The sequence below is a fragment of the Tympanuchus pallidicinctus genome, unplaced genomic scaffold, assembly GCF_026119805.1.
Source record: "Tympanuchus pallidicinctus isolate F22 unplaced genomic scaffold, pur_lepc_1.0 scaffold8, whole genome shotgun sequence".
NCBI classification, from domain to species: domain Eukaryota; kingdom Metazoa; phylum Chordata; class Aves; order Galliformes; family Phasianidae; genus Tympanuchus; species Tympanuchus pallidicinctus.
Window position 1 is genome coordinate 8,923,924 of NW_026294802.1, and position 27,817 is coordinate 8,951,740.

At 36.2% G+C, this 27,817-nt stretch overlaps 1 protein-coding gene across 3 annotated transcripts in view; it reads left to right on the top strand.

Annotated features, from left to right (window-relative positions):
• Window positions 1–27,817, top strand: part of MYBPC1 (myosin binding protein C1) — a 73,068-nt gene that overhangs the window by 27,992 nt on the left and 17,259 nt on the right. For 2 of the 3 annotated variants that reach the window (XM_052668770.1, XM_052668768.1), the window contains exons 4-20: window positions 3,373–3,477; window positions 4,860–5,008; window positions 5,353–5,470; window positions 6,431–6,482; window positions 8,123–8,179; window positions 11,757–11,923; window positions 13,290–13,422; window positions 15,088–15,212; window positions 15,778–15,883; window positions 16,200–16,366; window positions 17,837–17,999; window positions 18,479–18,585; window positions 19,564–19,697; window positions 20,883–21,039; window positions 22,602–22,706; window positions 23,285–23,473; window positions 24,708–24,842. In XM_052668770.1, the coding sequence (XP_052524730.1) occupies window positions 3,373–3,477; window positions 4,860–5,008; window positions 5,353–5,470; window positions 6,431–6,482; window positions 8,123–8,179; window positions 11,757–11,923; window positions 13,290–13,422; window positions 15,088–15,212; window positions 15,778–15,883; window positions 16,200–16,366; window positions 17,837–17,999; window positions 18,479–18,585; window positions 19,564–19,697; window positions 20,883–21,039; window positions 22,602–22,706; window positions 23,285–23,473; window positions 24,708–24,842 (2,169 nt within the window). Of the gene's footprint in view, window positions 1–766; window positions 864–3,372; window positions 3,478–4,859; window positions 5,009–5,352; window positions 5,471–6,430; window positions 6,483–8,122; window positions 8,180–11,756; window positions 11,924–13,289; window positions 13,423–15,087; window positions 15,213–15,777; window positions 15,884–16,199; window positions 16,367–17,836; window positions 18,000–18,478; window positions 18,586–19,563; window positions 19,698–20,882; window positions 21,040–22,601; window positions 22,707–23,284; window positions 23,474–24,707; window positions 24,843–27,817 lie in introns of those variants that run through there. The other variant, XM_052668769.1, reaches the window with a different exon arrangement.

The window sequence follows — 27,817 nt, forward strand, 5'->3', positions numbered from 1 at the left end:
TCTTTAGGCCATAAGCCTTACAAGTTGTCTAGAAGACAGGTAGTTTTAATTTACGACTTCAAGATGGCAGATGAAATGCCTTTAGTTGGCAGAAGAAAAGTGACAGTACAGGGATCATTCATGGTTGTTGTGACTTTGGCAAGACTTCAACATGGTTTGCTTAGTATGTCTTTTAAAGAGATTAAACTTGAATGAAACAGAGATTTTGAACATTAACGTGCATTCTAGTGTATCAAATGAAAAACTCTCATTCTTGCTTTAAAACTTTTAACAAGAAAATGGCTTTATCACATCTTCACTGTGTTAAATTTTCCTGATTTATTTTTAAAAATGGCATTATTAACCATGGGCTGCATGCCATCTGAAAAATCAGTAGCAGTGAATTGATCAACAGTGGTAGAGATTTTCGTTGACAAAGCCAACAATATAAATAAAGCTTTGAATCACAAAACTCTATCTTTTAATTTCAAATAATAATAATAATAATAATGTTCAACTTGAATTACATAAAAATATCTGTTATTTAGAATCACCCCAAAGGATGAGTAAAGTATCAGCTTCAAAAATCCCTTCTACTACTACGAAGGAAATCTTGAGTGGAAATTAAATTTAGGCTTTCCAGAGAAATGGGGGAAAGATTTCTGACTTTTTTTTTTCTCAGCAGTTCACTTCCTCTGGTATTCAAATAGTTTCTCATAGGTACAGTCCTAGGTATTTATTCTAATCTTCTTGCATGAAGAATCATTGTTCTTAAAATCTTCATGACCTGAGGTCAGTTTAATTGTGATCTCTGAGCTGGTATCATCTAAATTGCTCTTCCCTTTCAGATGGGATGTCTAAGGCAGCGGAAAGAAAGGATTCAGGTGAGACCTCCTGAACAGCATGTTGAAACAGTCCAAATTTTATACGATACAATGATTATTAATGAGTTATTTCTTAGATTTTTTTTTTTAATTCCACTATTTACACAGTATTGAACACTAACTTTTCAAATGCTTTTCAAAATTAGGAACTTAAGTAGTTTTCTAGCAGCTAAAATGGGAGAGAGAGAAGACTCTGATGTACCATACAGGACACATACCAGACACATACATACATACCTATCTATCTGCATGTTTTTCCATACAGATAGATACGCAACTATTCCATTCCTCCTCAGCCTACAGGGTGGCAGTGGCTTACCTGAATCTCATACACAGGCTCCAGGAGATTGTGGGAGAATGGCTTCTTCTCACAGCACAGAGGATGGTGGGGAGAACTTAGCAAAGTCATAACCTCTTTCTTCCTACTCTGCCAGGTAACGCATACTGCGCCCACTTTTGTGGTTTCAGGATTTGCAGCCTCTGGAACAAAATGAGCAGCAAGTACTTCAACCATAGTTACTGAACTGGTGTAACAGCCTATGCCAGGCCTGTGAGCCACTGTCAGACCTACGTTCTGTTCTGATTGTTTAACAGACAGGAAAAAGCTAATAACCAGAGATGATGATAATATTTCTGCATTACATGGTACCAAATTCATGAGTCCATGTATACCACTTTCATTTATTAACATCCATTTTCCATTTCACCCCGTCGTGTCTCAGGTTCATTACTGCACCTGACCAGTTCCTATTTCAAGCACTGTCAGATCCTTCTGTTCATACCTGTAACTCTCACTTGTTCTTGTGTTATGTCTTTCCATACACTAGTATACCATACCAGCATAATTTTAATAGTTTGCATTTTTTACAGAGAGTAGATATAGATATGTATCTATACATTTCTCTGTGCATGTGTATCTGTGTATGTTTCCATATGTGTGTTTATACATGAGTGTACATACATGTATGTTTTATACAAGCAGAAATATACAGAGATATTAGGCATACCAGCTGTAAGTCATTGAAAGAGCTAAAGAGAAAGACTTTGTAGCAGAGCTATCCAGCATTTCTATGTGTCTCTGAAATTTCTTACAGACTTAAGGACAATAAAAGCAGTTTAGTTGTGTTTTCCTATGGTTGTCATGAGTTGTGCTTCATTAGTCACCAGAGGCAATTTTCATGAGTTGAAAAGGTTCCTGTAGCAGTTAGCTCTAAGCGAAAGGCAATTTTGTCTTCTGGCAAATGAGTTTTTATGGAAAATATTGAAGAGGGAAAATAAATTTAAATTTCAAGAACAGAATTGAGTAGGTGAGAAATGCTGCCAAATTAGTTCATCATTTGTACTAGTTATTAAACAAAAGAGTATTGGATAAATAACAAAAATCCACCTTTGATTTAGAAACAACTAGAATTCCAATGGGAACAAGGAATACAGCTCTGGTTTGAAAGTTATAGCCTCCTTTGTTTGATACAGTCATATGTATACACATTTGCTCTGCTATTCCATGCTAGCACTGGCTTTACTCAGTCTATTCTATGCACTAACCAGAACTCCTCAAACAAGGACATTTGGACTCCACAAATTCTTTCTCTGAGCATGAGACTTACTTTGCCTTTCGAGATGGAGGGATTCTCTTTTGGTATAGAAAGTCTGTCACTATCATGCGCTTTCCCTGTCTTTTTCTGTTAGGAATTAGCTCTGAGCACAGTTTTGCATATATTTACCAAAGATGTAACTGCACAGCACAAAGCCCTGGACGTTCAGATGTCAGAACCGTCAGAAACACATACCTGAGCTAACATGTTTTCAGCCTTAGATAAATTGCTTACCTGCCTCTTCTCTCACTATAATTGTTCTTCCTTCCCTTTCATTTCCAAAATCTCAATTTCCAGAAGAGAACACGCTCTGCCTGAATATGACAGAATCATTTCCATCTAACAAACTATTTCTCTCTACTGATTGATTCCCAAACTCTCTGTTTCTATCATAGAGAACAAAGCTGAGAACTAAGCTTCATCACTGGTCTAGTATGTGAGCAAAAAAGAAAAACTAGCTTATACTCAGCTGAGTTTGAGATTTACAGAGACCCACAGGAATTATCATCATCTGTGACTTGCATGTGCTTACAGCTGTTTGTGTTTTCAGAACTTCCACCTCCATTTTCCTTTCTGAAAAACAAAGAGCTGACCTTTGTCTACTGCCTCTGTAAAGTACTCATGGTTGAATGCTGGTGCCATTCAATTTGCTCATCACCCGCCTTGGCTGATCAGATTGCCACGTCTTCTTCTCTGAGTTTCATTTTCTGTTACCAGAGGTAGCATTCTTTCAGGAACTGTATGCAATGTGACAGCCAAGCAGTGGATGTCAATATGAACAAACACATATCTTTCAGGACATCTGAAGAGAGAGGTAATAGGGTTAGAGAGTTTAGTGAGTTCAGGTAAGTGTATTTTGGAGAGAGTCAAACATTGGCTGATAATTGATATTTTCCTCTTTCTCTGTATCTCAGTATGGTCTATTGGAGAAAGCGCTCCAGAAGAGACAGAAAAACGTGATGACTCCCAACGATCCACTTTATTCATTGAAAAACCTCAGAGTGGTTCAGTGAGTGTTGGTAAGTGCTTTGAAAGAAAATCAGAAGCCATTTCTGAAGAGAGCAACACAGAGACTGAAAAGATGTATGTGAGGTTCAGGTAGCACTCACCTTCTGCCCTCAGCTACAAATATTTCCACTGATTTTAGTTGGATGTGAACTCCTTTCTTTGAAGACAAAACAGAATGTACGAGAAGAAGAAGAAAAAAGAATTCTTAAATTCAAAACAAAATCAAAATGTTATAGCTTACTTGGCACAATGGACAAGAGGTATGCTTTCTGAGAACTCATTATTATAATACTGTTAGCCATAATGTTATTGATAGATCAGGAAGATCTGCATGATGGCCTTCAGTCAGCTTAGAGATTCCCAGGTCAACATTTATACTCTGCAGCCGCAGCTAAAGCAATTAGACTAATAGGAGCAGACCTGCACAGAGGCTGGCAGGGAGCAACCATCACCCCTACTATAATAATTGTGGGAGATTTGCTCTGGACTGTTTCTAGTCCTTGGCCTGAATGTCTTCCAGCAATTGGAGCACAGGAGGTAAACTGTCAGAGCACATCTTTAGTTTTAATTTAACCCCGGAGGAATCCAGTCCAAGTACTTCAATACCTTCCTATGAAGGAAGCCAGAGCATGATACATGAGGACAGTAAGGAGGTTCACTTCCTAACTGCACTTCAGTGCCATACTTACAACATTCCAATGCAAGAAGGGTAGCAGCATTGCAACTATGGTGCCAAGTTTAGTACAGGCTACCTAGTATGTCTGCTATGTACTGGGATAGGTGCCCATTGATAAGTGGGCAGATGTGCTTTTTATACACTGCTACTATTTTTCTGAGCTTCTGAGAACAACAGAAAGATCATTTGGGGAGGATTTATTTGGAAAACAAACATAAGGTATTGGCTGTATTCTTTTCTAGAATGTTGGATGGAGACTCCCAAAATATTGTTTACAGAGGACTCTTTTCCTTCTCTTTTTAACTTCAAGAATTAGTGATTGTGATGCATAAAGAGGCATTTTTCTAGATTCTGCTGTGTATTTGTGTTACAATTACCTAGCAGCTTAGGAATATATGTCTTATTTAAAGGCAAAGAAATTCAGCCACTTGAAGCATAGTGGCCATGACAACATGGAGTTTTGCATCAGCTAATTTTTTTCTGCTTCTTAGTTTGTCTCAGGCTTGACACTGCCATGATCAGAAGGCTTCCAGACTCAAAATCACTAATCTCTGTAACATTCTGCATTATTTTCATAGCTCATGTGACTCCTTCTGATTCTCATTATCATGGTAGAGCTAACACATGGAAGGAGTCATAGTAAAAGAAACATGTATAAATGTGACCAAGCAACCACAAGTTCCTCAATAACTGTGTTGTTTTTTCTCTTTTGACAAGGTGGGAATATTACATTTATAGCCAAAGTAGAAGCCAAAGATCTTCTCCGAAAGCCAAACGTTAAGTGGTTTAAAGGAAAATGGATGGACCTGGCCAGCAAAGCAGGGAAGCACCTGCAGCTGAAGGAGTCATTTGAGCGTCACACAAAGGTCTGTCTTTGGTTTTCCTTCATATAGGGGCAAAGCTCCAAAGAGAGCTTAAAGATCAGATTTGGACAGTGGGCAGAATTTTAAGTGAAGCAGATTCTAAACCTGGCTTCACGACACGGTTTTCTGTGACGATCTCCAGTTCTGTTCTGTTCTCCCAGAACAGAACATGAGGTGGTGTGGAAATCCATGTTTTCAATTGCTTTTTTGAGTTTCATTTTCTTTTCACAACCCTTTATTCAAGTTATATCTTACTCCTTTAGGTTTGGGTCTGGAAGATAAAATTTTCTATTTGTTTCATGCAAATGTATGTCCCACATTAATAAACAATTACATTTGATTTTTAGATACACACATTTGAGATGCATATCATTCAAGCTAAGGAGAATTATGCAGGGAACTATCGCTGTGAGGTTTCTTATAAGGACAAGTTTGACAGTTGCTCTTTTGACCTTGAAGTCACTGGTAAGATTCCAATTGTATTTGTAAAGCTTTATAAATATGTGATTTTTTTATTATCTGAAATTCCACATAATTTTGTTTATAACCATTAAATGAAGCAATGTTTAATCATAGCAGGAAGAAATTTTTAGCATAGACTGCAGAGAATTAAGCATCTGTGATTTCTTGTTTAAATAGACATTGGGATAGCTAGTATGTGAAACATTTAGGTTATATCCAAAAATTAGGAAAGCTGGCAGATAAGTCTATTGAATTCAGATCAGATTCTGGCACACAAGAGAGGAGCAGGCTTTGGGCTATTCAGAGAGAGATAATTCATCTAGTAGGACCGGAAGGGAGAGAAGTTGGCTCAGGAATGGCTCTCCAGAATTTGCACCCTGCTCGTGCATGGTGCAGTCATACTTTAGAAAGCCACAGTTCTTCCACAATGCCCCAAAATAAACAATAGCCTAATGTGGAGAGTGCTGGAGATTCATGTCTTTGTCTTTTTCCATGTTGTAATAGGTCTGACTCTACAAACGTTATTCCGTAGTCTTACCTTTTCCTTCAAGAGCACAAGAGTGCACACATACCTGTACGATCAGCCTGAGAAAGATGAATGTCTTCCAAAATTCCAGGGAAGTGAGGTACAAGTAGAAGAGAAAGCATTGGCATTAAGAAGAAAAAAAGCCAGAGCCAGCGTACAGGCAGGAGCAAGGATGTGAAAGAAACACTGCGAGGACAGATCGATCTCCTATGCAGAGCTGTAGGAGCTAGGCCAGAGAAATGCATTGAGTAAACTTGGCTTAGTGTCAAGCAGCTTTACATTTACCAGAACTTAATGCCAAAGGAGCACTAACTGTGATCACTTAGCAAGAGACTGAACAAATTTCTCATGCCAAATTACATTACTTATGTCAACTACATCAATTTAAAATTATGTCAAATTATGTTTTTAACCTCTGTCCTATTACTGCTTCACAGAATCCTCTCAAGCTGCTCCATCCATTGACATCAGATCTGCTTTCAAAAGAAGGTAACTTCAAACAGTGACCCTGCAAAACCCCTCAGTAATGGATGTGGTAGCATATGGAACTCACCTCTATTTTGGCAGGCAGTTTTATCAAGTACCTTCAGAATGGTTTTGGAAATAAAGATTAAAGAACTGGGGCTTAAGGTAGTTGGTAGAATTAACTAGTTACAATTCACTGGCAGAATCCCTTGAAAGTGCGGTGTCATTGCTTTAAGCAAAGGTGCAATATTCAAAGATATTAACTGTCCGTTTCTTCAGAGGTTTTAAAAATTATATTTTCATTCTCTGTAATATTTCACCATGTTTCCTGAAAATTGTGAGCTATGATATGAAAGATTCTGATCCAAGTCCTGCACTGATCAAAAGCAGAGACAAAATTTATACTGATTTCAGCAAGACAGAAGCTGGCCTTGTTTTACCCTACAACAAAGAAGTGTCATGTGGCCATCTTTGTGGAAAAACTTCAAATAACATACACAACTATAAAAATATAAAATATACATAAATATATATGAAATATATATAAAATATACTGAAATATTGCAGGGGCAGTAATGTAAAGCATTGTGTCTGAAGTCTTTTATGTTATTTACCTTTGTTATAAAACAGTAATTAATACCAGTATAAAGATGTCACCTTTATATTTTATAGAAAACAATTGTCTTATAAGGGCAGAAGTATTCAGACTGAAAATGTTTTATAAACAAAAAATGTGTGCAGCTGATTAATTCACGCATACAGGCAAAGTTGTGACTAAAAATTAACTACTTTTGTTTAGAAATATTTGATTTAAAGAGTAAAGAGAAATGATATTGTATTAAAGGTGCATACTTGTCTCCTGTACATCTTTTAAAAACTGCAATAACTATTCTGCCCCATACAGTGAGGATATCTCTGAATATTTTCTGTTTGTTGTAGGGGATACTTTGCATACAAAATATAGGATAAAATACTGATACCATTTGACTTAACATTTGTTGGATTTTGACCATACTGTTTACAAACGTTAAGGGAATTATTTTGTTTATATGCATCTTAACAACACAATTTTACTGCTTAAAGTCACATCATAGAAATATATGCACCTTCATAACACAATGATTTCATCTATAAAAATGTAAAATGTGCTGTTTTTAACCGATCTTTCCCTTCATTTAGAGAGAAACAATAAGTCTTAATTATATGCTTCGCAATCTGGTGTTTGACAGACATATGCTGTTAAAAGCACCATACAGCAATGCAAATCTTTGTTTTTACATTCACAGCGTAAGATCAGCACAAGCCCTTTGTTTTTATACACATCTGATATGGAAATGAAAAACAAAGCTCATTGTGTTGACTAGCTCACGTTTATTTGTGTTACTGAAATCTAACACAAATCCTGGCAAATTTATGTATGCAGTTACAAAAATTTGCCATCAAAGTATGATGACAAGCAATACAAACCTTTGTGTTATTTTTCACAAGTACCTCAGGTAAGATAACTTGTGTGAAAAAGAATACAAGTTTGTGTTGATTTTATACCATTAGTTGTGTGTCTGGACAGCGTTGAGTATGAGAGACATGAAGAGAGTTTGCAAGGTGTGTGTCGTTTACGTCTTTCTGTATTAAACAAAGATTTGATCTTTTTCTATTAATAACAGCGGTGATGGACAAGACGATGCAGGAGAACTTGACTTTAGTGGTCTCCTGAAACGTAGGTGAGAACCAAGTGATGCAGTGAGCAGGTGTGGATTGCAAACCATTAGGTTAGCACACAGAAAGAGTCAGGTGTAGCATTAATAACTTCTTAAGACTTTTCTGACATTTCTTTTTTTTACAACGTTTCTAACTGTCATTCTCATGCTATAATATGCAAATGTTCATTTAATTCTACCTTTTAAGTGTGCTGAAAAGAACATTCAGACTTGAGTCTACCAGGAAAAAAAGTGAGCCACAACATAAAGAGACTGATAACATTTAATCTACTTGCTATTTCTTTTGTGTTTGCATGGAGTCTCATGGGGGAGAATTTCCTACACAGGGATGAGCAGTTCAGAAAATTGATTCGGGTGCAAGAGCAAAAAGATGGAAGGATTAGATTAACCTCTTCACATTCATCTTTATTTGGTGTTATTAGCACTGTGATACAATAAATTATATATCATTTTCAAACCATTGAGACTTATATTAATTTGTTGCAACTTTCTGTTTCAATATATGCACACAAATATTCAATGATGGTTCATTCACCTACTAACTCTTAAATGGGAAAACATGGACACGTATTTCTCTTGTTCACCTTGAGAATCTGATGATACAACAGCTATGCTGTTAGCTATTTCAGACTTCAAATCCAGTTTAGTTTCTTAATAGAGTAAGACAATTCCTGGAACGGAAAATACGACCTTACATAACCTTGATCTACATTAATTGGTGAAATCCTAATTTTTAAAAATTTATCATTAAAAATATCTGACAAGAAAAACAATTACTCTGAAAGAGAAAAACCAAATATACAATATCAATTACATTTTAAACTTCACAGTAGGCCTGTGGGCTATAATGAGAAGGAGAGTATTTAGGCAACTGAAGTGAAAGCAGGAAGGTTGAAGGAAGAGAAAATATTACCTGAACCAATTCAAATCTACCAGGCCTTTTTTTCTAAACCTTTTCATCCCTAACTAGGATCTTCAGTTTGATTTTTTGTCTTGCTAATACAACTTACTGTAACAGTTCTTATAACTGCCTGTGGTGTGTTTTATTAGAAACATGAGCTGCATGTAAGAGGTCTTGTGGGTTTTTGTGGAAAGAGAAGTGTGAAAAAAAATCACTGTAACTTCATTAACAACTAACATGTTTTATAAGACAAATATTTTTATAGCCATATAAATGTAGAATAAGAATCTTGTGTTTAATGGGCAAAGCAAACTTTTAATTCATAAACATCACTACTTACTAGTGGTGAAATTGGTACATCACCTTCTAGCTTCAAGCACTTAAATGCAGCCTCTGTGAGCTTAATTAAACGGTAAGACTGCTACTCAGACCCTAGTGTGGATATTAGTATCCATTTCAATTATAAAAATACGTGTTTGCATTTCAATTATTGAACAGGAAATTCTGCAGGTGCACTCCCTCTCTTTTGTGTGGTCATACTGCCAAGAAGAGAGCTAATTTTTCACTCATGGTGCTTAATACTTAAAAAATACCTGTTTTTATTAAAAACATACACGCACACACACAAAAAAACTTGCTGCACAGAATCTACATATTCCCTTTGTGCTTGTCTTGAAGAAAAACCAACCAGTTTTTATGCAAGTAAGCCACTCTGTAACTGGTTATGCTTCAATTCAGTGCATCGGTAAGAGCCTGAAATTCCACAGAGCACAAGATCTCAAAAAACACTCACACATTTAGGTATTCATTTTTAATAGTACATCTTTCAGCAACATGCACATTTTCAGGAATAAGATCTGAAAGAACTTTTGCAGAGAGATCAATCCACTGAGGAAATGTGCAGCACTGTTTGCCTGCTGCCCACAGCAGAAACTGCCATGGTCTCAGAGCAAGGTTGGTTTGCCCTGTTTCAAAATTTGTTCTCCAGTTATGCAAGAGGAAGAAAATAGCCTGGAATAAATTATTTCAAACTGCTTGAAAATCAAGATGCTCTCATTGATCCTCATTCTCAGCCACTGCTTGGGGTTACATTACCTCAATTCCCGTGGAATGTAGCTCTCCTTAGAACAGACAGAAGTTGCATGGCAAGTGGCCAGTCCTGGGAGAGGAGAATGGCACTCCAGCAGGTGTGTCAGATTTACATAGGTTTGAAAGCTGATCTCATCTTGCTGTCACACAGAAGGAATCTCACCAAAGCTCCAGCATTCACAGTACGTAGTCACTCTCCAGTGATTGTGAACACAGAAAAAAAAAGTAAAAAAACACCCAAAATCTAAAATTAAATACCATAGATTTTCTAAGAATTATTCAGAGCTATCAACGTATTTCAAACATGACCCAATCAGATTTTTTTTTTTCCTTTATAAAATATCACTGGCTTATTAGGAAAATTAGTAAGTCTAAGAAATTAAACAGCAAAGTGTTTTTCCATAATTACTCATACAACCTTACAGGGCTCCCCAGTGTTGTTTCTGTATTATTGTTAAACACAATTCTGTGATTCGATAGTGCTCAGCTCTAACAGAGTATCATGGCAAAGCTCAGTCTCTTCTTTGTTTGTTTATTCCTCAATTTGGATTTCTTATTCTATTTTCAAAAACACTAAAAATAAAAAAATGATTTCATTAGACTGATATGATTAAGTCAGACTGATCCTGACCTGAGCTTAATGATCTTACATTAAAAAAAAATGCCTAAATTTCAGCTCTGTTTCCTTGATTGTTTGAGCAGTTCAATTCGAGTCATTCCCGAAAACTGCAATTTTGCTCAGAGTTCTTCCACTTTTTCCCTCTTCTAATGGTTGCCAGCGTGAAAATAATTGAATCTCTTTCTGTTCATTGTCTTAGCCTAGAGCTGGAGATAGTAAGTAGGATATCATAAGATAACTGATGATATTTACACAGGCCTCTAAAACATTTCCCATTCTTAAGACTGAGACAAACATGGAAGCCATCAGACCCATTCTGCAAGTCCAAACTGGTTGAGAATCTCCAGTTCCTCTCCATACTCCAGATTTAAGTGATTCTTAGAAGAGTTGGCGTAACTATAAACTGAAACAGATTCCCTTGGGTTTCATTATGTCCTCTCACAGGTCACCACTTGCAAGAGTTACAGGGTCTCCAAACTGAAAAACATTTTTGCATAACTATGAAATGTATGGATTAGACTCAGATCTTAGTAGTATTGTCATAAATTTTCCCTGATTCTAGTAAAGTTACAACAGGCAAAATCAATTTAAGCAGGTATGCTGCTAAAATATTACATTTTCAAACAGATTCCACACTATAATGAAGAAATACAACATTTCTTATTGCTGATTACATCAGAAAATGGCAAACAAAAACTTATATCTAAACTGTGCCCTGGAGCATTGTGAACTAAGGTGTGAATGTCATTCTCAACTACGCCACTTATACTGAGTGGAACTGGGGCTTGAATTCACTTATTTACAGACGTTTGGAAAGCTTGATGTCAAAGTGAAATAAAAAATATCTTGGTGGCCTTCAAATTTTGAGCAAAACATTTATAATATCACCATGGATTCAATTCCACTCTGTCTTTCTGATATGAAAAGGTCTCACTAACTCTTCTCCCACAATTTTATTTTGCCACTGTTAGGGAGGTCAAACAGCAAGAAGAAGAACCTGAAGTGGATGTATGGGAGCTCCTGAAGAATGCCAATCCCAGTGAATACGAGAAGATTGCTTTTCAGTATGGTATCACTGACCTGAGAGGCATGTTAAAGCGTCTGAAGCGCATGCGAAGAGAGGTGAAGAAGAGTGCAGGTATGGATAAGGCAAAGTATTATTATGTTCACTGGTCAAACATAACTGTGCACCCAATAAGCCCAAATACTGTATTATTCTTTCCCTCTACCTCTATGCCTATATGTCTGATACAAGGAAAGAACTGGAAGCTTATGTACGAATTGTTCAGCTTGAAGAAAGCTGTTCTCTATCCAGATTCATCACAGAGAGGTGCTGAAAAGTTAAAATGGAGAAGGAGCACCCTTAGCACCTGGAACCGCTTTGTCTGGTCCCTCTCAGCAGTTGGGTCAGATGGGTAGGAAGGTGCTGTCAGTTGTATCAGAATTTTTCAGTAGACATGGTTTTACCTACAGAAAGGTCCTTATATGGTGTGCAAAACGTCTCTATAGGATGTTTTCCACTTCATGCTACCTTTACTATAAATTGAAATCTCGTAAACGGTAAGATTAAATTAAATAAATTAAATAAATTATATATTAAAACAATTAAATAAAATATTCTGTTCAAATTTTGTAGTTCTACTACTGCTGTGTTGACAGATTCAGTCTTCTGCAGTTAGACATATGCATGACATAAATCTTACCAGAAGCTGATAATTTAGCTATTGGCAGTATTTTTTGAAGCACCATTTATTTTTGAGCCACAGATTATCTGCTTCCCTGAGTTTAACATTTGTGGCTGGCAGTAGCTAAATGTTGATGCTGAAGTGTTTTGAAACGTTTGAGTTCTGGCCTTACATTTTCCAGAACAACTTGGTCTACTTTTGCTCATATAAAATAATTGTTTCAAAAAGCTCCACTAGGATTCATGAAGTGAATTTTTGCCTGGTTTCATGCATTTTTGCAAATGTTTTGCAGCCAGAACATTTATCACAAGTGGAGTTGCAACCTACAGACAGAATCAAGAAAATTAAACTGGCTTTTAGACAAACCATTTATTTTTATTCAGAGAAAAAAAATTAGATTAAAATTCCTTGTTAACTAAGTGGTGTTGCTGGTAGAGAGGTCCTTTCTAATAGATTCATTCTAGATGCTTCCATTGCACAAGCTATATACTGTTTTACTCTGAAGTAAAGGTTCTCAGCAAGCTATCAAAGTTATATCTAGCCAATCTTAATCAGAACCATGTTATACTGCAAAGCCATGAAGAGATATTAACTAATCAGGATAAACTGAGCTGCATAACTGCATAACTCAGTAGTTCTACTGGTACTACTAGAAAAAAAACTGATTTGACTGAACTAGCCCAAGAATATAGAGTGATGCATAACATGGCATGTATATATATTCTGATAACTTTCATGAGGTTTATACAATGTCATTTCAACATTCATATTATTTATTTTCCGGTCTTCATTTACAATAACATCTCTCTTCCACAACAGCATTTTCCAAAGGACTTGATCCTGCATACCAGGTGGATAAAGGAGGCAAAGTTAGGTTCATGGTAGAGCTAGCAGATCCAACAGTGGAACTCAAATGGTATAAAAATGGCCAAGAAATACGACCAAGTGCAAAGTAAGTGGTTTTATTGTATGCTAGCTGTAAAACAGGTATATATATATATTTCCTTGATGTGTCTCACATAGATCTATATCTTTGATTAAGTTTACACCAATTTTATTTCTGACATTTCTTTACACTGAAGAAGTAGGTAAAATATGCTATCTTGCTCATGACCCAAAAATATGCACTGTATACTAGTTGTTGACATAGATTGTGTGCTTTATCTCGAGAGAAGAGAGTTAAAGATCCTTAACAAAGCATAGAGCCATTTCCTGCTTGGTAGGTTAAAACAAAGACAAAACCAGGAAGAATTTTGAAAAAATAAGTCTCCTCAGTTCTATGTTAGAATAAGGTCAGAATCTTTCTGTAGTAATTGGTTACTAAAAGGAGAGACCTTTAACATAAAGCCTACCTGGCTCATAAGATACCTATAAAATTATCTCTAATCAACACTATCTGTTAAATAGGTAATCAACCATATAGAGAAAAGAGGAGTAAGGTTTTTTTTCTCTCTCTCCACTATCTGGTTAACACAATGAAGCAAACAACCTGAATTAGTTCACAGCAATTTCAGACACACACAAATTATCTACTGTGCCCAAGCTTCTCCATCATCTGTGTCACTTATGTATTGGTTTACACTCTGGTTTTACCTATAATAAGCAAGAGGCTTCTTGGATGCAGGAAGAGCAATGGCTGGAACTTGAACCCAATCCCTAATATTCTCATATCTTTCACAACCTGGAGTACAAAATTGCATTCCACAGTCAAACACAGATAAGAATGGTAATGCATAAAAATGAAATGTTCCTCAAATATTGTTTGAAAGCACAGAAACCTTTCAATTTTCTCTTTCTGGCCCAGTGAAAAATTGCAATTAGCAAAAATCCTATTATGAGGAATGGAAGATCTCTTTTATTCTAACACTGCTTCAGTCAATGAAGAATTTGGATTAATATATGTCACTAACAAAGAAAAAGTGATAAAAGTGGTATATTTTCTTTAACTTCTGTGAGCAGTTCAGAACTGCCTTGCAAACATGCATTCTTCTTCAATAGAAGGACCTGGACTGAATGCTCCAGTGCATTTCTTCCAGGCTGCTGAAGCAGCTGTCAGATGCTAATGAGCTTTGGTCACTGCAAACCTGGAGCAGAACTAAACTGGTGACATAAAGGTGAAAGGCCGCATATCCCATTACCAAAACCCCATATCCCATTACTGATCTCTTGTGCCATCTGGCCTACCAATAATATTAACTTCTTAACCTTGGCTATTATTATACTTCATAAAAATGTTAAGAGTGTTGGAATGAGGATGGTCTCCTGTTACTGGTTATTTTCATCTTTACTCATCTAGAGTTTCAGTCTCCATTTTATTCTGCCTGTTTTTTTATTATTATATTTTTGTATCATGTAAGCCTGGAATGTTGTAACAAACCAGAAACTGTTTGTTATCACTCTAGCCATAGCTCTTTCTGCTACAAAGTCTATGATTGTTCTTAAATTTTCTGTTGAAACATGTAAATTGCATCCCAGGACTTTTTTTCCAGGTCTACGTAAGAAACAGGGTTTTCCCCTCTAGTGATTGCTAAAAGATTTTATATATGTGTGTCTATGTACATAAAGAAGAGCTCCAGCAGTTTTGCTAATGCATCTTTGCTGTATTCTATTCAAACAGATACATTTTTGAGCACAAAGGTAACCAGCGAATTTTGTTCATCAATAACTGTACGATGACAGATGACGCTCGCTATTACGTAACAGCTGGTGATGAGAAATGCTCCACAGAACTGTTTGTGAGAGGTAACTACACCAGCCTGTTCCCATTTCAACTGGTGTAAATTGATGTGGTTCCTTGAACTGCAGCAAAAATTAAGAGGAAGGATATAGCTCAGTATATGTTTGCATTTGCTTTAGCAGGGTTAATATGCATTTTTGTGATTCCTGATCATTTTTATTCATCCCGTACTTACTAATCTAGTGAAAACACAGAAATGGAGATACTGTTTATTTCATGTTTCATACTGTCCACTGGGATCCAGTGGGACTGTGGTCCTCCTCATAGTTTCAAAGCCATTTTGGAACTCATTTGTCTCTGTATTGGCCTTCCCTTACACACTTAGGAACCTGGCAACCCTGATAATGGTCCAATTGACCTGTTCCAAATACTCTAAAATCAGGCATTCAAATACTGATTTTAGTTTCATCTGCCAATATTTAAGGGAAGATTCTACCAAAATCTACGAATGAGTGATCTTTCCCTTAATATTTTTGATCCTGTAGTGTTGATAGTCTTATCTCCTATAGCATGATTTTAAAAACATCCTTCTCTCTCAGATTGTAAATCTGTAATTTTATCTTGTCAAAGATCCTCCAATTTTGGTGACCAAAGGCCTGGAGGATACCAGTACCTATGTTGGTGAACGTGTAGAACTGAGCTGTGAAGTATCTGAGGATGATGCAAATGTTAAATGGTACGTCATTCTTCGAACAGATATTGTTTTCTTTGAGACAGAGATGGGGCCAGGGAGGGGGAAGGAGGTAAAGAAAGATTTTATTTGTAGGCATAAATGTGGAGAGCATTTTCTGTATCAGGTATCAGTTTAAAAAAACTCAGGAGAACATTATTCAGTGAAGTAGTAACAGCAAGAACATTCTTACACATTCATGGGTTTAACACTTTTTTGTTTCTTAAGTCTTGCAAAGTCTTCTCCAGAAGTTTCAGTCTATGAGATTCTTACTCACACAGGACTTTTATTGGGAAAATAATCACTTTTTCTTTTCTATTAGGTTTAAGAATGGTGTAGAGCTTACCAATGAACCTAAATCTCGGTATCGAATCAAGGTTGAGGGTAAAAAACACACTTTGATTATAGAGGAGGCTGCAAAAAATGACAACGCAACTTACTCAGTAATGACAACAGGAGGCCAATCAGAAGCTAAGCTTTCTGTTGACTGTAAGTATAATATATCTTGCTGTTGATACTGGCGGTCATAGTTTGCTAAATAACAGAAATAATTTGCTTGCCTTTTTCTGAGTTTAAAGATAGCTTTATGTTCCATAGCAATTTCTCAGCTGTAGACCTCCAGTCTGCAGTGACTGACAATGAATTAGTCCTGCTTGAAAATTCCTGTCAGTTTATTAAGATGGAAAACAAAGCTATCCATGGAAAGATATAATAGGTCAACAAACTGAGACATTCAGTGGCAGTACTTGCTTTTCTTGAATCCTTTCAGGCTTTTACAGGAAAGACAAAACCAAGACTTTTTACATAAAAGGAGTGAAAAAAAATGTGTTGGAAAAAAATATATATACTCTACTACCAGGTGTACTGTTAACATGCATCAAGACTATTTGAACTAAACTAAAGGCACTAAAATGAGACCGTGTATCTCACTCAGCACTGTTTGAATATATCTTTAAAACACTTGTGGTTTCTAGCAAAATGTATGTATCCTTATAATCTGCCACTTTGGTTTTAGGCAATTGGTTAGTTTGCAACTGGATGTAGATTCGGTCTTGCCGGCATTAGTGAACAAGGTAGATTCTGAGTACCTGTTTGTGGTAAATTTGTTACACGCTGTAAACTTACCATATATCATACATACAAACATTCTACTTTTAACTATTTTATACAAAATGACATCCTAAGCACAAACAATTCACAGGTCTCTTACCAAGCTGAAAATTATCCACTGTGGCTATTGGGCTCCATCATCTTACCACAATACCACAGTGTTTTATGCTTCTTCTGTTGAGAACATTCCATCCATCTTTCTACAAAATGCAGTTTTTTCCACCATTCCTTGTTTCATATGTCAGTTTATAGGCAGGCATATTTAGTGCACATGCACAGTGCTGTGTGTTCAGCCTGGACTCATGTCTACAGCATCTGATGTTTCAGAAAATGGAAAAGGCTCAGGTTTCACAAAAGCTGGTAGTATTTTTGTGTTCTCACAAGGGTGGTTAAGGCAGCTTAGCAAACACAAGAAGTAATGTATGAAATAACCTGACACTATCCACCATGTCCTTTGATAAGAGCCGGACACAAGAGGCTCATAAAGACAGCTATTAGTTGTAATTAACTACTTTGTTAAGTCTCCAATTTATCTTGTGTCATCTGAGAAACCTCTGTAAGTAGTCAGACTGCAGGAATGCTAGGTAGACCTTTCTCTAAGAGCGGAGCACTTTTAGGAGTAGGACCAGGGACACAGGTCTTACAGATTTCAAAAGTTTCTTACTGGATTCTAGGGGCTATAAGTGCCCTCATCTTGCACTGAAACACCAGAAAGGGGACAGAATTCAAATACACTCCAAGTGAATATAGATTGGGTTTTCTTATCAGGGCATGGATATTTTGGATCAACCTTTCTTCTAAGCTGTTACTTGATATTAACATTAATATCTCTACTTCTCTTTTCCTAAGTGAGACCACTGAAGATTTCACTTGCACTAGAAGACCAGACAGTGAGACTTGGACAGGAAATCCACCTGAAATGTGAGATATCTGAGAATGTGGAAGGGAAATGGTACAAAAATGGACAATTGATTGAAGCTAGTGACCGTGTGAAGCTTTACCATAAAGGAAGGTAAGCATGTTGAATATTGATTTGATGTAACTTCATCTTCAGAGAAACAACCTATATGACGGTTATTTCTCTGAAAATGATATATTAATCAATGTGTTAAGCCTAAACTTTGTCCTTTAAACACAATTAGTTTTATGATCATAAAAGCCATATCTCCTTGTCCTTTTTCATACTGTGTCTTTTGGCTGTGAAATACAATAATAAAAAAATCCTTTAAACATCTATTTTTAAGTGATTCTTTTTTCCTGGATATTGCCATTGCTATTAGTATGGGATATTAGGTAGTAAGATCAAAATAATTTGAGGGCATTAAAGAATATTCAGATTTAAAAACGACACTATTTTCTGATTGTTTTTTGGTTTCTGCACCTTTTACACACTTGCACAGATCTCCTAAATTTTTTTCTTAGGACTTTTCCTCACAGTCTCAAGTAGTCTTCAAAAATAATTAAATGGCTTTCTTTTTCAATTTTTTACAGAATCCACAGATTTATTATAGCAAGTGCTGCTGTTGATGATGAGGGTGAATACATGTTTGTACCAGATGCTTACAATATTAATATTCCATGCAAAGTACACGTTGTGGGTAAGTACTTGGCACAACAAGTTACAAATTTCATTTCTTTCTCTGGCCTTTGGAAAGTGAAAACCGTGTGAAATATCCTTGAATACAATCAGTTTGTTTCTTCTGAGCAGGTGCTTACCTCAAAATACAGAGCTGCTACTTTGGCAAAGTGACATTCAGCTAGTAAGAGAGTACTTTGCCTCAGGATCTGGTCACAGTTTACAAGCCTGGGGTGATTGAATTCCTAAACTTAAACTTAAATCCAGAGAATTAAATGTTCCTGGTCAGTATTTATTCAGTAATCTAATTAGAAGGTTTGTTAATAACTCCAGTCTTTCAAAAAAATAAAAATTTAAAAAAGAAATACAATAAGGTATTGACTCTTCCTACAACAGTACCCCACTGACATTTAACTTCGGCCTGTGAATTTGAAATGACAGCAATACAAATCAAGGTTTTAGAAAATATGACTTGCAATTGATACTGAAAGAAGTGGGATACTTCTGTTAGAAATAAGATTGGCAAGAATTAGGGAGAATGACTAAAGGAGGGGAGGAAGAGTACTCTCAAAATAAAATCTTCTAATACATTAAAATAAGAGTATGCTCATCAGTTGTTCTCTGTATGCATGGAATACAACAGAAGTAACCATTTCATTTTCAGGAAAAGTATTTAGATAAAGAAAATGTTTAAAATATTAGAATAATGATGCCTGAAGCATGACAATTCCTAATGTTGAAAGTCTGCAACAGAAATTTTCAAGAGCCACTTTGAGGAAGTCTCTCTCACATGTTACCTAAATATAAACAACTTCATCTATTATTTTCTTCCAAAAATTTTTCTTCACTATTTTTCTTCCAAACAGATATTAATTGAGTAAAAATGCCAGGAAAATACAAACAGTGGAGCATATTTCTCTGTACTTCAAACTTGTTCCCAGGTTCTTAAATTTTCTAAGCGGCAGTCCTATGAAAATTTGGACGGTTTCTTCTTTTCCAGATCCTCCTAAACTTCACCTTGATGGTCTTGGAGAAAATAACACTGTGACAGTAGTGGCAGGAACCAAACTACGACTTGAGATCCCTATCACTGGCGAGCCAACACCAAAAGTCATGTGGAGTAAAGGGGATAAGGTACATCAGCATTATATGTGTTTTTAAAGATCGAGGAGGAGCTTTTTTCCCCCCAAAATAATCTCTAGTCCAGTGGAGATATAGAAGGAAATAACAAGGAGATACATTAACCTGTTGCACTTAAAAACTCTCCTCTCTCAAGTGTGAAGGTGAAATTGACAAACAGTGTTTAGAATCTTATGGATCTTTTTGAGGAAACACTTGACATTGTTAAGGAAAAAATTATGCTTTTTCTAAAAATAAATTTAAAGGAGAGGGATATATTAGATGCAGAAGAAATCTAATGAAAATCTACCAGGCAGCTACTCATTGTGTATATAATGTCCAGAATTCCAGTTTTGACAGGTAGACATAGTAAGGTCTGGTTTTGAAATAAATAAATTTTGATGAAGTGTCAAAACTAAAATGAAACATTCACCTGGGTTCTGCATATGGAGTCTTTGTGCTAAACTTTGCCAAGACGTACTCCTGACTGTGTGATATCAAAAAGCCAGACTTTCCATGTTTAGTTTTTAATTCTGGTATGTGCAACATTGCTGGTATGTGCTGAATTTCTCAGAACTACCTGGTCAAATCTTACTAGTATTTTTCAAATCTTACTGGTATTATTAAGACCAGAGCCTTGTTCAAATGAGAAGTTCCTCTAGGAGATCTTCTTATTCAAAAATGTGTAAGAATTTTAAAAACGATGAGGACAAACTACTGACCCTCACAATCCATCTCATCATTCAACTGTATGAATTACATTTCAATTTTTTTAAGATTCTTTTTTTAAGAATCTTTTAAAAATCTTGTACAGATTCTTTTTCTTTTAAGAATCTTTTAAAAATCTTTTACATTTAATCTTTTTTAAGATTCCACTACCCTCTTTTCATCAAGTAGCGTTGATTAAAGCATGTTCTTGCTCACACGGTAATCGAGCCTACTGAACCTTCCTCTGAGATGTAATGGCTGACCTGAGTACTAAACAGTTACAGTATTTTAAAGCTATTTATTTATTTATCACTTGGTTAGTTTGTCTTTTTTGTGATAATCAGATGACTGAAATACTAAGCTTTAATATGACTTTCTGTTTGGAAACTTCTTGTTGAAGTGTTCAGTAACGCACTTGAACTTTGATTTTTGAACATTTTGATTCTTAAAGCAGAAAACATGCTTTTTCCCTCTGCTTACTTTGATTCCTAGTGGATCACAGACAGTGGAAGAATACGTGCAGAAACATATTCAGACAGCAGCTGCCTGGTCATTGACACAGCTGAGAGAGAAGATTCAGGTCCTTTCAGAATAACATTAAAGAATGAAGCTGGGGAGGACTCAGCCCTTATCAACATAAAAGTAGTTGGTAAGTCATGTGGAAAAGTGCACATGAGCAATGTCATTTACCACGGCTCTTTTCAAAAAATTATCCCTGAGAACACTGCTTTTCTGCACTCCAATATCATCCGCATTCTTCTTCCTATTATCTCTCCTGTAAATGCTGTCGTCCCTCTGTTTTTCCTCATTTCCAGGTGTGAAATTGAGATGCAAGGATACTGAGGCAGAAAGTTAATTAAGGACACAATAGCTTTGTATGGATTTAAGCAGGAGTTAATTACCACCCCTGCTGCCACCTCACCTTGCTGAGGCTAAGCTTCTGAGGTTGCCTCCTGTTGCTTCTAGCATTCTGCATTTTCCAGGTGGCTGTGGCTCTTTCTTGGCACATGCCCTCAAGTGCCCCTCAAGCGTCTTGACAGTGCTGAAGAACTTGGCATTTATCCCTACCTATCCCACTTGTCAGGATGCACAGAGACCTCCTTTCTCTTTCTTCTGATTAGGAACTCCTAGGTCATGTTTCTCAGATCAGTATCCATATAAAATGATGCAAAAGTTACTTTAAAAAAAAATCACTGTGCTGTAGCTCCTTGGCCAGAAATTTTATTCCAAATGAGGAAATTTAATTTCAGTTTTTTCTCAGAGGAGTTACAGAACTGTGTCTCCCACAGAAGTGCCTTAAATGGGGGCTCTGCACTGCTACTACTGAATCCAAAAACTGTGCAAAGAACAGCTTGAGATGCTCTGAGCCAAATGTGCAATGCCATCGAAGCACCTATGGTCAAAGTTCTCTACCCCAGAGAGTTAAGTACAAATGAGGGCTACCAATATATTTTATGTACCTGGAGGACTTCCCTGCATTATTATCGTGCTTATCCCAGAAAACAGTGATTTAGAACATTTAAAATGAGTTTATGACATTTTACCTTGTCATTTTTCTATTGTCAACCTCATGTAGCTCCCAGTCCAGCCTTTGTGTAACCCCTTCTAAGAGTTGTAATTTTCCCCATGCATTACCCCTAACATTCTCTAAGTCATAGATTTGTTTTACTAACATATATATATGAATAAAATGTCATGTAAGATGATAGAAAACATTAAGTGCCCATGGGTCTTTGTGAGACTGTACTTGAATTACTTACAGAAGATCAGAGAAGAAGGACTAGCAAAGCAGGTGCTCTCAAATCTCAGAACATTAAATAGACGCTAGAATATCTTACCTACGAAGAATTTAGTCCAGAAAGGCCAAGTATATTCACAGTATCTATGTCTCCTACTTACTGTTCTGAATGTTGTCACTCACATTTTAGTGATGAGTTTTTGTCTCCCTCTGCTGCTCCATTCTTACCAATGTACTTGTGCTCCATTCATTCTCACCGTTTCTTGTCAACACAGGATTATTTTTGTGGTTGACTCTACATTTTCTATTCTAACTTATCCAATTCGACTTCAAAAACTAATCAGATTTGTTTATTGTTTGAGGTATTTTATTACAGGCTAGGCATAAAAAGGAAAGATCTTTTTTTTTTTCTTTTTATTATATATATATATAAATTTTTTTTTTTTTTTAATTTTTTTTTTTTTCAACCACAGATGTGCCTGATCCTCCTCAGGCACCAAATGTGACTGAAGTGGGTGAAGACTGGTGTGTTATGACATGGGAACCTCCAGCAAATGATGGTGGATCACCTATCTTAGGTAAATACTTTTCCTTTCATTTGGTGATGCTCTAATATAGAGAAAAGAAACTCATTCCAAGTAATGGGCATCAGAGTATCAGAGTTCAACTCTGGCACTGCAGAATGGCACTTTGAATGGTCTATCATAAGAATATTACATCCAGTCTTTGACTTTATCATGTTTTATCTGTTATCCATTTCCCTACTTGACAGGTGACTTTTTATAAAGGCAAAACTTGAAGAGTTTGAATGTTAGCAGCAATTTCAGAACCAACTGTAATATAGAAGAAGGTGACAGGAGATCAGAGGCCAGCAGAATCAGGCTCTCCAAACTAAATAAAATTAAATTTAAAATGTTAAATTAAAAAATTAATTGAAATTTGAAAAAAGCCTGTACATGGCCATAGAGGCCAAACATGTGACTAGCAGCTAATCCGCAAGGAGAAAAATTAAGCAGTAACTCCCAAAGAACTCTGAAGCTAGAAAGACATATTGAGCCATATTGAGAACTACAGGTCACTTTCACTAAAACATGGACACTTCACTATTGAACTTTTTGCTATTCCTTGCTATGATACCGTTTTGCTTGGTCTATAGGATATTTTATTGAAAGGAAAAAGAAACAAAGCTCACGGTGGATGAGGCTGAATTTTGAGTTGTGTAAAGAAACAACCTTTGAGCCAAAGAAGATGATTGAAGGTGTTGCTTATGAGGTCCGTGTATTTGCTGTTAATGCAATAGGCACTTCCAAACCAAGTATGCCTTCAAAGTCTTTTGTTCCTTTAGGTAAGTAAACAAGTTTAGAGAAATGGCTATGCATTAGACAATTATTCTTGATACATTATTGCAGTCATTTAATTATATAACTGCAGTTCTTTCTACATTTCTGTTGCTCACAATCTGTCTATACTAGGTGCTGTGTAAATTATATATTCAATATATCTAAATATATATCTTTCATAAGCAAGAAACAAAATAGGTACAGACAGAAAAATGTTGCACTGCAATAAAGTAGTGACATACTATAGGTGAGCCCAATATATTACAGTCAATACTTTTCAAGGACCATAATTGACAGCTTCATGTCTCTGCATATTGAGTCAATCGTATCAAACTACTGGAAGTTTAGATAATTGAGAATAATGAAATATTGTCTTAGCTGTTCTGTTTCTCCTGTTGTAAGTTCAGCCAGACAAGGACCTTTGGTGAAAAATAGCCAGAAAAAGTGAGCAGAAGTCTAAACATAAAGTAAAAATAAAATCAAAAAAAAAGAGCACCCAACATGGGTATATAGTCCATCAGTAGAAATAAAAATAAATGAATTTGCATGCCTCACTCATCCTTATTAACTGAAGTATGGTAGCGGGTTTTCTGTTTTGGGGATTTTTTTTTCAGAAGAATCATATATTATCAATACCTTTTTCCAACTACAAACCAAATCAGGCTAGATCATTTTTCACACCATTTTTTATTTTCTCTTATTATTTGTACTTTATATTAATGCAACAGTTAGAGGCTTTGTCACTTTCCTTATGAATGCTAATTTGTTGGCCTTTTAATGTAAAGAAAGAATTGTTCAAACTATTGTTATGGTCAGAAGTCCTTGTAAAATAAGTGTCAGTTTTGAAAATTAGCAAATGTTTCCACCTTGCTCAGCAGAAGAGGAAGGAGGTGACCGCTAGTATTGCTACAGCATGCTTCCTTCTTTTGTGAAAATACATACTGTCATGGAACATGCTACCCAAAACTTCTCTACCACACCTTTCACCTCCCTTCGTCCTCCTCATTCCTCAGAGGGAGGAATCTGACTCTTCAGGTCAGGCTGTGAGCAGGTACAGGATGAGGTATCTGTTCTGGTTTGGTTCTAAATGGGAAAGAAGTTCCAGGATGACTGGAAATGCCTGGATTTTGCCTTTTGCCTGAGATCTAGATGATGCCAGATTAGAGGAAAACATCAAAAATATAAACTTTTATGAGAACAGGAGTTTTCAGCCTTCTCCCTGCTGCCTTCTTGTTTCAGCTGTTACCAGTCCACCAACTCTCCTGGCAGTGGATTCAGTAACTGACACCTCAGTTACGATGAGATGGAGGCCACCAGACCACATTGGAGCAGCAGGTTTAGATGGCTATGTTGTAGAGTACTGCTTTGAAGGAAGTAAGTGACGACGACTGTGGTATGTTACTCAAAGTGAAAATATGTGAGACCTCCATTATTTCTTTAGGTGTCAGCTGCACTCACTTTGGGGTGATTAATCAGTTAGAAACCCCCAGCATCAGGATTCTGTTCAAGCTCCTCCTTAGTTTATATTTCAGATCCCACTCATTCTTGTAGTTTAACCCACTTTACATATGACATGAACAACAAATCAAAAAACTATTTAATGTGTTGCAGTTCAGGTAAAGACACACTAATGCCTTTCCTCTTCTTTTAGCTCGATGAAAAGTGGAAGCAACAAAGTGAGTGTGAATGGATTGATGGATGGATGAATAGGAAATAATAAATTGATATATGTGTGATCCAGATTGTGTGTAGGTTGGCTGGGTTTTAGGGACAGGAGGTCCTCAGTGTAATCATCTCTATCTTGACATATTACTAACGGGCTACTTCAAGTGCCAGTTCACAATATAGGTGGACAGCCTTCCCAACAACTGGCTATAGGAATTAGCTAGGCATGTAAACTTTATGTCTGAATATTGAATTTCCACAACATTTCAAGCTAATTAGATAAAGGATCTTTAACTATGCCTATCTGTCATAAAACTACATATAGCTTAAGGAGAATGATAAAGATGTAAGAGACAATAAAGACAATAAAGTAAAATAGGATGGAATAGGGAAACATCCTATATTTTACAACCAGCAGCTCTGGCAATTAAGCAGAGCAATTTAGTATTTTTCAACAGATTTTATTCTGAGTTGACATCAAATGAAGTCTGTTTTCAAAAAGTAACTTCTGAGTGTAAAAAAAAAAAAAAAAAAAAAAAAAAAAAAAAAGACTAAAAACTATTAAAAAAAAAGTGACTGTTAACTCCTAGGTGAGTACCAAACAGGCAAGACTGGTGTGTGCAATATCCAGCCTCTGTGGGCAAACATTAAACAATGGAACTTCAGCAATGTTGAGTGTTTGGATGAATGAGACTTTTTAATGTTGATTCCCGTCAGTTGCTGCTCTTCACTGTGTTGTAAAACAAGTGATGAGTTCAAGGATTTTTTTTTTCATAAAGACATCTATTTCAGTAGAAGAGTTTCATGAATACAATTCTCAGCCTGGATACAAGAGGTAGAGGAGAGAACTTGTCATTCACAATGTCACATATTTCAGATTCAGTAAATCTAGGAAACTAGTAGTTTACAAAATAGGTCAGATACCACAGGAGCAGAGAATCCTCAGCTCCCACTTAAGTGAGAGAGAGAGGGAGTGAAGCACATTGGTTTTTCTCGAGAGTACTCCACATGTGAGAGCATTGAGATGAATATCTGTAAGGAACAGGAAGACTGCAAGAAGCTCAGAGGTCTGGAGAAGATTACCTGAAGGTGGACACAGCAGGAACAACAGGAAGGGTTTTCCCTGAATACTGGGAGAGAGCTGTGGAAACAAGTCAGAAAGAGTAAGCATACAGTGTCAGATCAAGGTGCAGCATTACTATAATCATAGATTCACAGAGTTAGCAATGTTGGAAAGACCTTCAAGATCATTTACTCTGACTGTCCACATACCACTGTCTGTTTCATTTCCATAGTCAAAAGGTAAAAGGAAACTGAAAATGTGTGTGTTGTATATTATACTCTGTTTAGCATTTGTAGGATGATGGTGAAAAATAAGAAGTGTTTGTAATGTGTCACAGTCATAAGATCCTTGACATTATAGCATGTGATTGATGGCAAAATGAGAGAATGAGAAATGTATGTATATACAATAATCCAAACTAAGGTGTTTAAACGAATCTTCAAAATGTACCTTTTAAGGGCTGTTATAAAGAAGATCACTGTATAGCCATTCAATGAAACAATTTTTTTTCAGATACGTTTACAATATTAAACATAATGTTTGATATGACAAACATATGTTTGTCATGTGTTTAGAATGTCAGTGAACGTCATCTTATTGTTATTTAACTCAGTTAAAATACAATGGGTACCATGTATTTTGCATAAGTTTCTGATTGTTTATGTAAATCTATATGTCTTCTGTACATGTATATACACCTTTGTGTGCACAGTTGACATTATTAATGTATATATGTTATGAAAATGGCTAGGAAGAATCAAGCTTAGTAGAAAATGGTAAGAAGAGTTGTGTTACTGAAATATACAGTATTTTCTATACATGTTAACTTTTTTTTCTTTCCTGCAATATCTCAGTGCTTCCCTTTCTCAGCCCTTTCAGTGCCTTTTCTGTTTTGGACTAATTTATTCTATACCGTTTAATATCTTTTTAACTTCAAGATACTTCTTATGACTGTGTCTATATTCCTTCTGCTGTACCTATTTTTTATTTCTCTGTTTGTAAACTCATCTGTCTTCATTCCTTCACCGTCATCACTGACATAGCTTTAAAGAGGGTTTTTTGGAGCTTCCTTATTTCGGCATTCATTAGGAGAAATCACAGGCTGAAAATAGGAAGTCCGAATATGTGTGTCATCTATCTGTGTAATTATAATTTAGAGGAATCATGTATGATTGACATCAGTTTGTCTTTGTGAAAACTGGTATTTCCCTTTAGCCTGACTCTCATAAGTTGATCAACATGGTGGACTTTTGGGCTTCGTTAGTTAAGGTAGCGCCTTTGACAGCTCTCTCTATATAACTCAATAGGAGTTTCATCATGTGTGTATGCATCTGGCATTGCATGGGAATGAATAATACATTATGTATGGATAAAGAACTCCCTTCCCTAGGGCTAGCTTACAACATTCAACTTGAACCTCTTGTTTTTGGTGTGCTAGAATAGACCAAGTCTTGTTGACACTGGATAAGCCGATTCTTAGCAATGTACTCTGCTGGCTGGTTCTTCTGTGATATTTCAAGTCTAGCTTAATTTTCCCTTGGATGTTATGTTTATCTGCCTTTAAAGGGCCACTGCACCTGCAAATAATCTGTTTTTTTAGCTAGTAAAAAGGCATTTCAGA